The sequence below is a fragment of the Dufourea novaeangliae genome, unplaced genomic scaffold, assembly GCF_001272555.1.
Source record: "Dufourea novaeangliae isolate 0120121106 unplaced genomic scaffold, ASM127255v1 scaffold108, whole genome shotgun sequence".
NCBI lineage: Eukaryota > Metazoa > Arthropoda > Insecta > Hymenoptera > Halictidae > Dufourea > Dufourea novaeangliae.
In genome coordinates, this window is record NW_015374014.1 from 3,051,256 (window position 1) to 3,067,224 (window position 15,969).

The window sequence follows — 15,969 nt, forward strand, 5'->3', positions numbered from 1 at the left end:
CGTTGATCGATCAACGATGAAATTTGTCCCGTAACATAGCGAGCAGCAACGAATTCGATTGAAAACAATGAGATTGAGTATAGAAACGTTGGATTATAAAAACAAAAGACAAAAAACAAAAAACAAACATTTCCAAGCTTCTTTTTCAATGTTTCTATGATTAACAAAGTATACCTTGAGAAGCTACTATAATTTATGCTCAAGATCCGATTCGGATAAAATCGTTATACGCTAATACGTTACACGTGATACAGTTTAATAACAGATTTTATTTCTTTTCTGTTGCAGCCCCAGTATACGACCAGGATACCACGCAAGTAGCGGAATACGATGGAGGTACGCACGGTCCACCGACTTTTATTGCACCTAGTCAATTCACACGCACGCCACCGACGTGATGTTAATTGTATCGAACGGCACGTGCCGCCTCGACCTTACTTACAAGCGATTCAATCAATCCTTTCGATGAATATTAAATACATCGTCAACGGAAGCTGATTATCGTGTCATAGTAATTACATTAGTGGAACGCGTTCACGTCGTATTGAATTGTTGAACTTGCCGGATAATCCATTTATTAAGATTCGCGTAAATTACTGTATTAAGTTCATATTAATTTACATATTAGTACTGCTTATTCTCTAATACCATAGAACACCGATTACCCGAATGACGATTATCAGAACATAGAACCAGTCACGACTGTTTTTTGAAAGAATTAGTTTAAAACGAGCAATGGAAAAGATACGTAACATCCATTACTCTTAAACGAATTTAAAGTAAAAATAGTCTAAGATATAAAATTGTAGACGAAGATGATATGTTTCATTTATTCTTGTTGAAGAAAATATGTAATGATAAAGCTGGACAAATGGTGGTCTGGTACTGTTGACATATTTATTTGTACTATTATGCGACCTTTCATGCAATGAATAACCATCTTTCAAATTTACTTTATTTCTAATAAATCGTTTTATAATGTATATTAGACTTTGGTTCTCCTGAAGTGATTATTCAAAAAACCATTTATCCGAACGGATTTGTTTTCCTTTTAGTTCGGATAACCGATGCTCTATTATTGTTATATTTGTATAAATGACTAAATTTTTAGACTATCCGGAGAAAGGCTAAATCTTACTGTTGTATACGTTAGTGACGTCATTTCTAATTTTCTATCTATTCATACTAAAAGTAAAAGTATTAGCCTGTTTTTCTTCTTCAAAACATAAATGTACTACACCAGTGTTTTCGAGGCCATTAATTTCGAAACGTATACTATAAAGATCTTGTTATTAAAAGAATTGGTGGCTATGTTAGAAGTACACTATATTGCATAAACTGCGCTTCAGTATTACACTTACAATTCGCTAACATAATACAAAAGCATGAAAACCACGTCCGTCTTAATCACGCAGTTCCTCATCCTAATCACATACAAATTGAAGGTAGTACACAAAGAAGCAGATTATTCACATTTTACTATTTCTCACCATATCGCTGCACTAATTGTTTGCTGTTATTTAAACTTGATTGTATCAACTCACATTTTTAAACTCACAGCCCCAGCCGGATGCTACTACAACTACCAACGATACGACGAAGGCGACAGAATTATCACGAACGAACCATGCCTGAACTGCACGTGTCACAATCAAATGTTGATGTGTTACCTGAGGGTCTGTCCCTTCACGAAAGCGATCGGTCAGGATTGCAAAGTCGAGAAGCGTCCCGACCAATGTTGTCCCTTGATTACCTGTCCGGAGGTGCCAGTACAACTGTTGACATCTACGACCACCGTGCCAGCGACTTCCGGTTCCACCGCGGTCGGCTTCCACGATAATTATGGTTGCAACGTCAACGACCGATTCTACGCGGACGGTGCTCAATTACCGACCGATCCCCAGAATCCATGCGAATTGTGTTATTGCATCAGAAACAGGACCACTTGTGTCATGCAGGAGTGCACACTGCGTGTGGCTGGGTGTAGGCCAATCTACCAACCCGGCGTGTGTTGTCCGGTCAAATACAATTGCGGTGGGTACCCTGAATAATTGTTTATTAAACCGTTGCAAATCGAATGATGCATTTTACAAATTTTAATGGAGTTTACGCGTCAAAAGTTTTGCAATGTTTCCTTGTATCAGTAATTTTCAATTTAAATTATAATTGAAATAATTAATTACTTTAAATTTCTCACTACACATTGCACAGCGAGGAGGATTATTTCAGAAAGATAATTTTACTGTTCGCGATTTTAACCCTTAACTACAGACCACGAGTCTTTGAGATAGGGCTGAATTTTAAATTGACTGTCACAACCTTGTGGAGAATTTGGGCAGCTCTAGCGTTCGAGTATCTTCAATTGACAGTTAGTGGCACACTATTTCCAAAATGGTAAGGAAAAATAACATTCAGCTGGTTATTGAAAGTATTACAAAGTACTCATTGTGTCGGATTATTCATCTCTGAAACGAGTCGTCTGTAGTTAGGTGTTAAACTGTAAAATCATAAATACATTGGGGATAAAAAGTAGACTATTTTGAAAACTCTGGATCGCAGGAAGATTCGGTTTAATTGAAAGCTTTGTGTAGATGAATGAAGAAGAAATTATAAAGGAATATTATTTCAAATAAATTAGCGTGGTAATGGGTCGTCATAAAGTATGCAACGACATTATGGAATTTTTATGCTTGAACAGAATACGACGAGGAACTTGCAACGACGGTTGAACCAACGCCTGGCCTCATGATGACCACCACATTGCCACCTGGAGCATCGACCCAATGTTACCACGAAGGCAAGGTTTACGAAGACGGAGACCTGACCCATTCGACGCAGCCATGCCAATTTTGCTACTGCTTCCGAGGTGCTATCGCTTGCGCTGTACAACATTGTGGAACTCCCATGGAAACGCACGGAAAGAATTGCACTGCTTTACCACCGCCGGAAGGAAAATGTTGTCCGGAGACGTACGAATGCGGTAAGAGTCTTCGTCATTTCATCCGCTTTAAGTAATAAAATTAATTGTCCATGAAATTCAATTTACGTTAACATTTATCTTATAGATGAAGATGGTCAAAGTGAGCTGGTCACATTCTCAGAAAATGAGCAATCTACCGAGGAACCCGTTCTACAAACAACGGTACCGAGCATAAAGGAAACTGAAAAGGAAGAGGAAACTCCTCAAACGACCGTGGAATCTTTCCCTGGCTATGATAACGTAATTCCGGAGGTTCATAAAGAAGTAAGCACCGAAGCTGCACCGAGTACTGAAGAACCCAAGAAAGAAACACCAGAAGAGACCACATCGCTTGAAGGAGCTGCTCCAGTGTCTGAAACAACTGTGAAAGCTGCTTCGGAGGAATACAGTACCGAAGGTCCCCTTTCTGCAACGGAAACGACTCCAGTAGCCGCATCTACTGAACCTGCTCAGAAAGTTGAAAGTGAAAAAACGGAAACTCCTCTTATAGAGGAAAGGATTCAAGAAGTGACTGGTAAGCCAGCAGAGGAGGCAACTCAAGGACTAACGGAAGCTTCAATTCCTCAAGGACAAACAGAATCGTCTGCATCAACAGCGGAAGAGCAACCTAAAGAAGCAACAACCGCGGTAGAGGAACAAAGTCCAGTTACCGAAGCAGCTGTCCCAGAGATGGAATACACTGAAGGCACGCTAAAGGAAAAATCTACCGAGGTGCCAAGTACTGAAAAGTCTGCAGAAGAAGTGAAACCGACGGAAGAAGAAAGTTTGGAACACGAGCCAAGTGTCACTGAAGCTGTTATTCCTGAAGAAGGCCAGGCAACCGAAGCAGCTGAAAAATCTACCGAAGCACCGGAAATACCAAGTGAAGAGAAGACAACATCATCTGATATAGCCCCTGAAATGTCTACGGTTAAGAGCCTTGGTGAAGAACAAGTGACAGAAACAGCTGAGAGGACGGACGCTCCTGCGGTTTCCGAACCGGAACAGAAAATGAGTACAGTGGCAACGATCGAAGGTAAACCTGACGAAATCGCTACTCCAAAGGCAGAAATGCCTACTGAGAAACCTGTACAGGGAGTTCCAAGCACTGAAGTAGTACCTAGCGAAGAGGGACAAGAGACAGTGCGACCAGAAGTCAGCTCTGAACCACAGCCCACAGAAACAAGCATCTCTCCCGAACATGGTGAAGAACAAGTTACAGAAGGAACAACTGAAAAGAAACCAGAATTGGAAGTGTATGATCACAAGGCTCCTGAAGAACTACCTGGAGTGGTTCCTAAGAAGGAGGATATGATTCCCACTGAAATGCCTATGGTCCAGGAGCCTGCTGCAACAGAAAAGCACGTCGAAGAGGAAGGAGCCCCAGAAATTCCAGCACAGGGTCCAACCGGTATTTCTGTCACCGAGCGAGTACCTGAAAGCAAGGCAGAGGACAAAGAATCTGTTACTGAGGTCCAAGTAACGGAAGGTTATGTCCCCATGAAACCGCCAGAATACCACGTACCTGGTAGTCTTGTCACTGAAGCTCCTGAGAAGGTTCCAACCACATACTTGCCACCTTCACGAGAAACAACAGTCGCTCAGGAAGAACACAAAACGGTATCTAGTGAGGAAGGAACGACAACTGTAAACCAGGTACCAGAAAAAGCGGCTACTGAAGTTCCAGCAATTGAAGAACAGGAGAAGACTGAGATTCCATCGGCCACTGAAGCCGGTCTGGGTGAAAAAGAGGTAACTGAAGGTGCTCCTCAGAGTACTGAGGTGAGCCCCAGTTTAGAAGCTTCAACGCAACAGGCCCCACAGGAACAGCAACAGACTGAGAAACCAGTGGTCCCAGAAGAAGGTAGCGTGGAGACTACATCCGCCGAGGTTCCATCAATAAAAGAAACTTCAGTTGAAGAGTTACCAACGAAGGGACTTGCCATAGATGAATCTGGAGAAACATCGTCTGAGGAAGTCAGTGAGGAAGTACAGCCGTCCAAGGGCGAATCGAGCGAGGAAGAAATGGAACCTATAGAACATCCCTCTGAAAAACCGGGTCAGACACCTGTTCCTGAAGTACAGCAAACCGAGCAACCAACCGTAGAAGAAGGAAGTACGGAAAGCAAGGAAGCTACTGAAAGTACGTCAGGTCAATCCACCGAAACTCCACATGCTGAAGTATCCACGGAAGCTGGTGTAACTGCAGAAGAGAAACCTGTGAGTGAAGGAGAAACACCGGTAGAACAAGGTACAACAGCACCGGATCAACTCGGTGAGAAGGTAGGTGGGGAAGCATCTGGAGAACAAGTAACAGGAAAACCAATTTCTGAGGAACAAGCTCCTACTACTGTTAAGGCAGTCGAAGGTGGAGAGGGAACTACATCGCAAATGCCAGTTAGTGAAGAAGCAAGTGAGAAGCCTGTTACAGAAGAAATTCCGAAAGGAACAAGTGCTCCGGAAATCGAAAGTTCACCAGTTACTGAAGAGACGAAAGAGGGTGAGAAACCAACGGAGGGCACTTTAATGGTAGAAGTTCATCCAACAGTCGTTCCGGTTCAAGAAATGAAGCCTATAGAAATGGAATCCTCTGAAGAAACTCCTGTTGAACAGACTGAAGGACCGATGACCAAAGAACCATCCACTGAAACCGTTCAAGAGGAACAAAAGACGGAAGAACCGATGAAAGAAGAAGCTCAAACTGAAGCCTCAATGCCTGAAGTGCCACCGACTGAGAAGTCAGTTACTGAAGGAGAAGTAGAGAAACAAGAGACTCAGGCTCCACTTGAGGAACAGAAACCAACGAAACCTCCTATTACTGAAAGAAAAGAAGATGAAGAAGGTGTGGTGAAACAACCAGAAGAAGAACAGAAAGAGGGACCACAAGGCACTCAGAAACCATCTCTTGAAGAAGAGAAGCCAACTGAAAAGCCTACGGAAGAGCAAGCTGTACCCGATATAATGGCGGGAGGAGAGAAACCTACGGAAGAAGGAAAGACTGAACAACCTGGTGAAGAAGAACCTGTCGAGAAGGAAAAACCAACTGAGGGTTCTGTGGAAGAAATGAAACCTGCTGAGGTGGAAAAACCAACCGAAGGTTCTATTGAAGAAGGAAAATCGACTGAAGCACCTACAATAGAAGTGAAACTCGGTGAAGAAGGAAAGCCAACCGAAAAACCTGTTGAAGAAGGTACGCCAACCGAAGGACCTGTTGAAGAAGAGAAGCCTACCGAAAAACCTGTTGAAGAAGGTAAGCCAACCGAAGGACCTGTTGAAGAAGAGAAGCCTACCAAAAAACCTGTTGAAGAAGAAAAGCCAACAGAAGGACCTGTTGAAGAAGAAAAGCCAGTCAAAGAGCCTGTTGAAGAAGGTGAGCCAACAGAAGAACCTGTTGAAGAAGGTAAGCCAACAGAAGGACCTGTTGGAGAAGAAAAGCCAGCTGAAGAACCTGCTGAAGAAGGTAAGCCAACCGTAGGACCTGTGGAGGAAGAAAAGCCTGCTGAAGAAGATAAGGCAACCGAAGAACCTGTTGGGGAGGAAAAGCCAGCTGAAAAACCTACTGAAGAAGGAAAGCCCACTGAAGAAACTGCCCAGGAAGCACAACCAACCGAAAGACCTGCCGAGGAAGGAAAACCAACCGAAGGACCTGCTGCGCAAGACAAACCAACTGAAAGACCTGTTGATGAAGTAAAGCCTACCGAAGGACTTGGTGACGAAGGAAAGTCAACCGAAGCCCCTATTGAGGAAGAAAAACCAAGCGAAGCACCTACTGAAGTTGAAAAACCGACTGAAGGATTTGCTGAGGCGGAAAAACCAACCGAAAGACCTGATGAAGTCGAACAACCAACGGAAGGAGTTATGGAAGTTGAAAAACCCACTGAAAAACCTGCTGAGGTACCAAAATCCACCGAAAAACCCGCTGTGGAAGAAAAGCCCACGGAAGGACCGGCTGAGATAGAAAAGCCAATTGAAGGATTTGCTGGAACAGAAATACCAAGTGAAGTAGAAAAGCCAACTGAAGGATCAGGTGAAATAAAAGAGCCGACTGAAGAACCAGCTGAAGCAGAAAAACCAAGTGAAATAGAAAAGCCAACTGAAGGGCCTGCTGAGGTAGAAAAGTCAACCGAAGGACCTGGTGAGGAAGCCATGCCAACAGAAGAACCTGCACAAGAAGCAAAACCCACTGAATCAACTGCTGAAGAAGGAATATCGAGTGAAGTACCCATGGCAGAAGAAATACCAACTGAAAGACCCATTCAGGAAGAAAAACCATCTGAACAGCCTGTGGAGACAACCAAACCAACCAAAGATGAAGAACCACTCAAGGAAGAAAAAGCAACCGACGAATCAGTAACACAATCGACTGAAGCACCTACGGTAAAAGAAGGAAAACCTTCTGAAGAAGAGATATCATCTGAAGAACCTATGGTAGAAGAAATGCCTGCTGTAGAGGAAAAATCAACTGAATTACCTACTAAAGAGGAAAAACCAACCGAGGCACCTGTTGTAGAAGAACAGAAACCAACTGAAAAGTCTCCGGAGGAAACACTAATAGAAGAACCTGTTGAGGAACAAAAACCTATTCAAGTAACAACTGAAATGCCTACGGCCGAAGAAAAACCAACTGAAGGAACTGGTAAAGTCCCTAGTGAAGAAGCAGAGGCGACTGAGAAAGATTTAGAAGAGAACAAGCCAACTGAAGGTTCTCTTGAAGAAGAAAAGCTTGGTAATAAAGAAGAACCAACTGAAAAGCCAATTGAAGAAGGAAAACCAACTGAAAAACCTGCTGAAGAAGAAAAACCAGCTGCGGAACAAGAACCATCTGAGAAGCCCTCTGAGGAAGAGAAACCCACCGAACAGCCTATTGAAGGGCAACCAGCTGAGGCCACAACTCCTCAAGAAAGTGTAAGCCAGATACCAGTGTCTGAGGAAATTCCCACACAAGGTCCAATGGTTGAAGAGAAACCATCTGAAGGTGCTGAGCAAGCGCCTACTGAAATTCCTGGCGGTGAAGAATCTGGTAGTACACCTGGAGCTAAAGAACCAGAAACATCGACTGAGACCTTGAAAGAAATACCTGAGGCTCCCACAACCGTTGCTGGTGAAGAAATTTTACCCACTGAAAAATATCAGACAGAGGCTGCACCACAAGAGAAACCTACTGAAGCTCCTACTTCTCATGAAGAAGTACCTACTGAACCCACTAAAGCAATTCCAGAACACGAAGGAGAGAAATTACCTGAAGAAGGCACTGAGAAACCAGAATTACCAACCGAAGCTGTAACAGAGGCTGTTCTTCCGGAAGAAACAAGTGATGTTAAAGCACCAGAGGAAGGTATTAGTACAGAGACACCTGCAGTATCTACCACCGCACCAATTTCTGAAACATCTAGCGAAACTTCTGCAGGTCCAGAAGAAGAACACAAGGCCTCGCTTCCTGAAGGAGCTCAGACGGAAGAAATTCCATCGAAAGAACCCGCTACGACACAACTTCCAACAGAAAAAGAAACAGAACCTTCGGTCGAAGAAAAAGTTCCAGAAATATCCACTATGGAACCAACTAAGGAGGTCGAACCACATCCAGAAACTACACCACAAGCAGAAATGGCACCAAAAGGAACAAGCGAACAAGCTGAGCAATCTACAATGGCGGCCGAAATGCCACAAGAAGAATCAACATCAGAATACCCATCTCCTCGACCACCGGCAATTCCAGGAGAAGGCAACTGTCTCGTCGAAGGACAGTCGTACAGTAACAACTCCGCCGTTCCTCCTGCGAATCCGTGTCAACTTCGGTGCCTTTGCGTTAGTAGTATCATCCAGTGTGATCTTGTTGAGTGTCCTCCGCCCCCGGCCCAATTGTCCAACTGCATGCCGATCCACACCAGCAAAGATGCTTGCTGCCCAATGTATACATGTGATTCAACGCCTACTGCGGTATTAGAATCCGATAACCACATGATCGAACACGGAACTCCTAAATACGAAACGAAGGAAGAGCAGAAGACTGTATCGCCGGTTCTAGCGGAGGTTCCACCTCAACAGGCCACGGAGGCGCCCGTCGAGGGTGTCAAAGGACCCGAAGAAACAGTTGCACCTGAATTCGCCGGAGAGCTTCAAACAACACCGAAATCAGTTGAGCCTGAAGCTGCACAACCAACCACCGTAGCCGAATCTACTAAACAACCTGAAGAACATACTGTCAGTTCTATTACTCCAAAGGTAGAGACTTCAAGTCAAATGCCTTCAGAGGTACCGAAGGAAACACCAGAAGTACCTAGCACCGAAGAACAGGAAGTAACGAAGGCTCCATCCACTGAGCAACCATCTGAAGGACAAACTCTAGGCGAACAAAGTCCAAGTGAAGAACCAACTGTTATGACGACAGAGACAGGTCAGGAAGAGCAAACCTCCACCGAAATTGGAAAAGAAGCGGCGGCGCCCACTACTGCAAAACCAATGGCTGAAGAAACAACTGACAAGCAGCAGATGCCTGTGATGGGTGAAGAGGCAACCGTTTCTCCAGCAATTCTTGCAGAAGGTGTGAGTAAAGAGCCTGAATTATCGACTCCTTCGGTAGAAGATCAACGGCCAGTCACTGAAGGCCAAACACCAGAGGAAACGGAAGGAACTACTCCTATATCGGAAAAACAACCTGAAGAACCTGCTGAAGAAGTAGAACCTAAACCAACTGAACAACAACCATCAGAAGGAGAATTACAAACTGCTAAACCGGGAGAAGCTGTAACTGAAGTGCCGTCTCCGGGTGTAGAAGTATCTACTCCAGAAGTGGCTGTTAAAGTTGGGGAAGAAGAAACAACACCAGTAGAAAAAGAACCTGCAGAAGGCAAACCAGTTACTGAAGGAATGGGAACCACAGAAGCGCCAGTGTCTGGAGAAGTTACTGTTCCTGGTACGGGCAAAGAAGAACCAAGTGGTACTGAAGCACCCACGGAAGAGGCAATGACACCATCGGCTGAAACTCAAACTAGCGAAAAACCAGTTCCTTCTGAAGAAGGACAAACTGTACCTGTTGAAATTGCACAACCTTCGGTACCTTCTGACGAAGAACAAACCAAAGAAACGCCTGTGACTAAGGATGTAGTTAAGGGAACTACAGAAGGTATAGAAGATGTCACTCAGGTTTCCACGCAACAATCTGAGAAACTGCCTGAAGAACAACTGCCAAGTTCTACCGAGATTGCTGAAGTTGTAACTGAACAATCAATTGAACCCAAAGGAACGACAGAGCAGGAAGGAGTTACGGAAGAACAGGCTACTGCGATTCATATGAAGCCTGCAGAAGCTGCTTCACAGCCTGGACTCGAGGAACAGCAGCCTGAGAAAACACCGTCCGTGGAAGAACAGACTCCTGAGTCTGTGTCGCCAGCTGAAGAAGGAAGTACGCCATCAATGGTGTCTCAGGAAGAAATCACAGCAACTCCTGAAGCTACCACTGTGAAAACAGTTTCCGAGCCTGTTCAGCCTGAAGAAGGAAGTGAGCAACCAACTGAAAAGGAACCAATAATGCCAACTGAGGAAGCTGTTACCGAAGAAACTAAGAAACAGCCTGGTCCAGAGCAACCAACGACTGAACTAGCTACTACTCCAGTTGAAGGCGAAACACCACCTGAACAAGGAGGTGAGAAACCATCGGCCCCAGAACAGGTTCCAGAGCAACCAATGACAGAAGCTCCAGGTATTTCTGTCAAAGAAGGAACGGAAGCACCAACTGAACAAGAAACTACAGGACCAGTGACTGCTGGAGGAGAACAAAAACCTGAAGAGGGAACCCAGAAACCGAGTGTAGACGAGGGTGTAACACCTACTGAGCCGACTGAAATTGTTTCAGAAAGTGAAGGAATTACTAAGGCAGGTGAAGAGCAACCTAGCGAATCCACTTCGCCGACAGTAGTAGCTGGTTCAACATTGGCACCTGAAGGTTCTTCGATGCATCCTGAACAAGGAATGGAAGCACAGAAACCTGTCACCGAGTCTGAAGGTGTGACGGAAGAAAAGGCACCAATTACTACCGCTACTCCAGGCGAAGTTAGTTCGACTGAAGAATCTACGATGGGAGTGAAACCATCAGAAGGCATGCCAGAAGTGACTCAACAAACTGAGGAGCCATCAGTGGAGAAAGCAACAGATAAACCTGCGATGGAAACAGAGAAGGAAGAAGGACAGACAATTCCGGTTACTGAGACTCAAGGAATAACAGAAGCTACGTCAAAGGCACCTGGAGTTAGTTCGACCGAAATACCAGAGAAAGAAACACCAACCGAAGCGCCAAAACAAGAGCTTCCAGGGGAACCAGAAGTAGAAGCTGCAACTGAGGTGCCAGTGAAGACTACTGAAATTCCTGAGAAAGAAACACCAGTCCTTGCTGAAGTACCAGAAAAAGAGACTCCAACCGAAGTGCCTGAAGAAAGACCGTCAACCGAGGCTCCTGAGAAGATAACTCCTGCTGAAGGACTTCCGGATAAGGAACTTCCAGGTCTAGTAGAAAAAGTTACAACAGAACTGCCAGAAAAAGAACTTCCTAGTGAGACACCTGAAAGTGGACTGTCCACCCAAGCCCCGGAAAAGATTGAACCTGTTGCAGTAACTGAAAGGATTCAACCTGAAGAAGAGGTGCCTACTGACGTACCACAGGAAACTGTTCCTGCGAAACCTTCTGAAGAACCGGAGAAAACTACTGAGGAACCAGAAAAATCTTCTGAAGAACCGGAGAAAGCTTCTGAAGAACCAGAGAAAGCTACTGAAGAACCAGAAAAATCTTCTGAAGAACCAGAGAAATCTTCTGAAGAACCAGAGAAATCTTCTGAAGAACCAGAGAAAGCTTCTGAAGCACCAGAGGTAGCTGTTCCTGGAGAGCAGAAACCTGTAGAAGGTGAACAGCAAACACTACCATCCGAAGAAGAGACTCCACAGACTACAGAGGGTGTTCTTATTAAGGGAGCTATACCCAGTGCAACCACACCTACTGAAGTAGAAGTAAAGTCGACCGAGGCTCCAGTTACTGAAGACGAATTAGTTCAATCAAGTACACCGGCAAGTGCAGCCGAAGAAGCAACTTCTCACGAAGACCAAGCATCATCGACCGAAGGTTCAGAAATTCCTGTAGTACCCAAGGACGAACTTACAACGCAAGAAACTGTTCCAAGCCAGCCAGTCGAGGAATCTAGCACAGAACCCGTAGTCGAGACATCAACGAAAGCAGAAAAAGCACCGGAAACAGAGGAGACCCCAGAACATCCAATTCAAATGTCGACGGAAAAGCCTGAAGAAAAGAGTACCGTGGAATCAGTACTCCCTGTAGATCACGAAGAAGAGGATGTTACAACGAAACCTGAAGAAGTTCATCCATCAACTGAACCATCCGTTGAGGAACATGTAACAAAAGTTGATAAACTTCCAACGGAACCAACACTTACGGAATCAACGGAAGAAGGACAAGAACAACCCGGTGAAGGTTTACCACACACCGACGAACCTACTTTATCAGAAATTGCTCCAACGACTGAAAAGGCGGAAGATGTCGAGGGTCAATTACCAGTCGGAGTCGACGATTACCTTCAACCAGTAAATCACACGTATGAAGCTACCGAAGAACCAGCAGAACCTGCCATTCCTGAACAACCATCGAGTACCTTGACACCCGAATATCCTGATCAACCAGTGTCCGGAGAGGATAATCCTCATTTCCCACCGCATGGCGGTAGTTACCTGAACCCTGACGAAGATTACGACGAAGACGATCAAGCTATCTACGGTCCAGGCACTTGTCGATATGGCGGCAAGGTTTACGTATCGGCGCAACAGATACCAAGGGACGATCCATGCGACTTCTGCTTCTGCTTCAGAAGCGACATCATTTGCCTCCAACAGAGCTGTCCGCCACCGATTCGAGGCTGTCACGAGGAACCGATCAGTGGCTTCTGCTGTCCTAGATACGAGTGTCCTGTCTCGATGGCCACGTCACTGAACATCACCACGACCACAACAACAACCACGACCACGTTACCTCCACACTTCCACGCTCACGCGTACAAAGGAGCCGCGAAACGAAGCGGCTGCCAGATCCGCGGTCAAGCGTACCGCGTTGGAGAAGTCATTAGATCCGCATCAGGACCTTGCCTTCAGTGCACGTAAGTTAACCTTTGAGTATGGGACTTCACAATATTTCACCATTCGAGTTTGCGTCTGTGTGATCTTTACGGTAATGATTTGGTTTCTTACGTTTAGTCTTTGCTCGTCTGAAGTTTTTAACACTTCAAAGAGGACGGTTAGAAAAATTTAGATACCCTTAAGAATTGTGTTTATCCCCTTAAAACACAAGTACACTTTTATTACCATGATATGACAAACGTGTATAATGGATCAGTCTCAAAATCTGGTTGTCGATCCATGTAGTATTGGGTGTTATGATTGGAACACCCTTTTTCTACATTTCTCTGAAACATTATCATTAAATAAATCGATTGAATATTAACTTTCAGATGCGGAGGCGATGGTAACATGAAGTGTGATCCACGAGTGTGTAGCCCGGAGCCTATGCTGAGGCAGATGATCGCGGCGGCCACGGCGAGAAGGAGGAGATGAGCCGGCCAACATGATCCCGGGGATCCGCTGAAGAGGAATAGACACGAGGAAGCCTAGAGGAGGATCAGTGTTGTATAAAAGTGAATTTAAAAGAAATATTCTAAACTATCTAAATGTCGCAGAACACAGACAATAATGTGCTTCGGCGTACACGAACTGAGTGGCCAAAACGTAAACGTTTATATTATAATATTATACTATGTTATATAAAGAGAGGAGAATTAAAAAAAGAAGCAGGAGGAAAGAGAGATAGGAAATAAGGATAGAGCACGAGAGAAATAGACCGATCGGGACGGTGAAACGAAAAATGGACATTAAACGATTTAAAAAAAAAAAAGAAAAGGCGAGAATGGAATTTAGCTACAAGGTTTGTTTTCTGGTGTGCCAAACGTGAGACGGAACGAAGGAACCGGTGGAACAAGAAACGGGACAGTGGAGAATTATTTCGTGATAGTTCCGCTGTTCCACGCCATTTTTTGTACGAGTAGAAACGACGATTGCGGAAGAAGAGAGGAGATTATGGGAAAAATGTTGCCGAACGTACGAGACTTATGACTGTGCCTTCGTCAGTGCTGAAAACCAGCGGCACTACTTTCATTTCGTGGCAGCCAAACCGCGTCCGACTTCGGCCACGATCATCGTCGTTAGAGCTTTACGCCTCGGGGAATTGTTATTAGGACTTCGAAAAAATGAAAACAAAATCGGTGACGGGAAAAACAAACGATAAATGCGTTACGGTGAACGTGACTAAGCGAACAAAAAATGAAAAAAAAAAGAAAATGCGATCATATTGGTACAGGTCGAACACGATTTCTTATACACACAGTGACATTGTAACAGCAATCGAGGATAGTACGCGAGACAACCGGAGGAGTTGTTTGTTTAAACAAAACAAAAAAAAACTTTTGCGTCATTCTTCTTTTATCCTTACGAAGAAAATACAACTCTCCGGTGTCCCTCGTACGATCGAGCGTATCAAAGCGCCCCTGTACACGTTGCTCTTGTAATGCCACTGTTTGAAACTAGAACGACGATGATCCTACGCGCGATCGATGCAGATCCAAATCGTTCCCTTGGCTAGCACGTGTTGTGCGCCAACGATCAGTCCACATTTGCTCACGTCTGCTGGCGTTTCAAGCGCGCTCGGACGCGATCGGTTAAAATCCAAAAACACCGTCGCAAACTACGTCGCTTCCACGAAACTAAGTATCTATCTTTTGCGTGGCGCGGATCCACGAAGCTTAACGGGGCCGTATTTCTTGTTTCGCTCGCCTGACGGAAGAGTCGCTGTTATCGCGGGCCGAACATCCGTGCAATAAAACGATCGCGTTCGAGTGCGCCGTACGTCTACATATGTGCGTGAGTGCGTGTTTGTGCATGGTACATTTATATGTTGAGAGAGGAGAGGAGAAAAGAAAAAGAGAAAAAAAAAATGATGAAAGAAAGACACGACGAATGGTACGCGTATCTCAAAGCTCAAACAGCGGCTCGCGCGGAGGACCGATCGCGAGAATTTGCTTCTCCGGCGAGCTGGCGTCATATATATATACATACAAATATATATATAAATATAAATATAAATATAAATATATACATTTATACGATTCTTTGTATGCACTGTACCCTCCTAATAATTAATTACTTAAACGATGTTTCTATACATTTGTACGAAAGTATAATTATCCACGGCGAACGATTTTCGTTCCACGTTCCTCCAGTCTCAAAGTGTCGCGTGATCGCTAATATACTCCGCTTGGATTCAAGTTACTCCAAGTTGACAGCCGCGATATTATCGGTATACAGTCAATTAAATCTGATACGAGATCCACCGTGCTGAATACGTACACGGGAGGGGGCAACCGAACGTACATAATGGGTAACGTCACGCTTCGAGACTCCGGGACCTGGAACTATTTTAGGCGTAATTTTGAATCGAGCGCTACTATCGTCACACAGAATACTGTGCATACTGTCTCTGTATTTATGATTCGTGTGAAGACGACAACGCCAAACGCCTGTCTTCCTGGTATCAGCGAAAAGGAGAAGAACCGCGAGTTATCTCTCCCCCTTCTTCTCATTTTTGTACGCGTTCGTTGATTTAGCTCGTCTCTGTGGAAGAATATTGTCGCGAGAATACGTATGGAATAAATGTGTTTCTACACGTGGAAACGATAAACGAAACTGTGTCAATTGAATTCGAAGAGGACGCGACCGCGGTGTGCTTCCCAACGGTAACTCTCCCGATCGTGATACAAGCGGCCATACTGTTACCGCCACTGTCCCGAGGATTCACGCGTTTGCATATACAGGGTGTAACAAAAATGTTGTCCGACCCGGACAGGGGATACTCGGGGGTTGAATTGGAACAAGTTTTTCCTTAGCAACAATTTAATCTGAGGCTTAGT

General features: G+C 44.7%; 1 protein-coding gene across 1 annotated transcript in view; it reads left to right on the plus strand.

Annotated features, from left to right (window-relative positions):
• The window catches only part of LOC107188726 (titin-like), a 65,177-nt gene extending 50,059 nt beyond the window's left edge, over nucleotides 1–15,118 (plus strand). Inside the window, exons 3-7 of the mRNA XM_015577069.1 lie at nucleotides 289–336; nucleotides 1,561–2,034; nucleotides 2,699–2,980; nucleotides 3,066–13,110; nucleotides 13,462–15,118. Of these exons, the coding sequence (XP_015432555.1) occupies nucleotides 289–336; nucleotides 1,561–2,034; nucleotides 2,699–2,980; nucleotides 3,066–13,110; nucleotides 13,462–13,564 (10,952 nt within the window). The 3' untranslated portion in view covers nucleotides 13,565–15,118. The remainder of the gene's footprint in view (nucleotides 1–288; nucleotides 337–1,560; nucleotides 2,035–2,698; nucleotides 2,981–3,065; nucleotides 13,111–13,461) is intronic.
• Nucleotides 15,119–15,969: the final 851 nt, after the last annotated feature.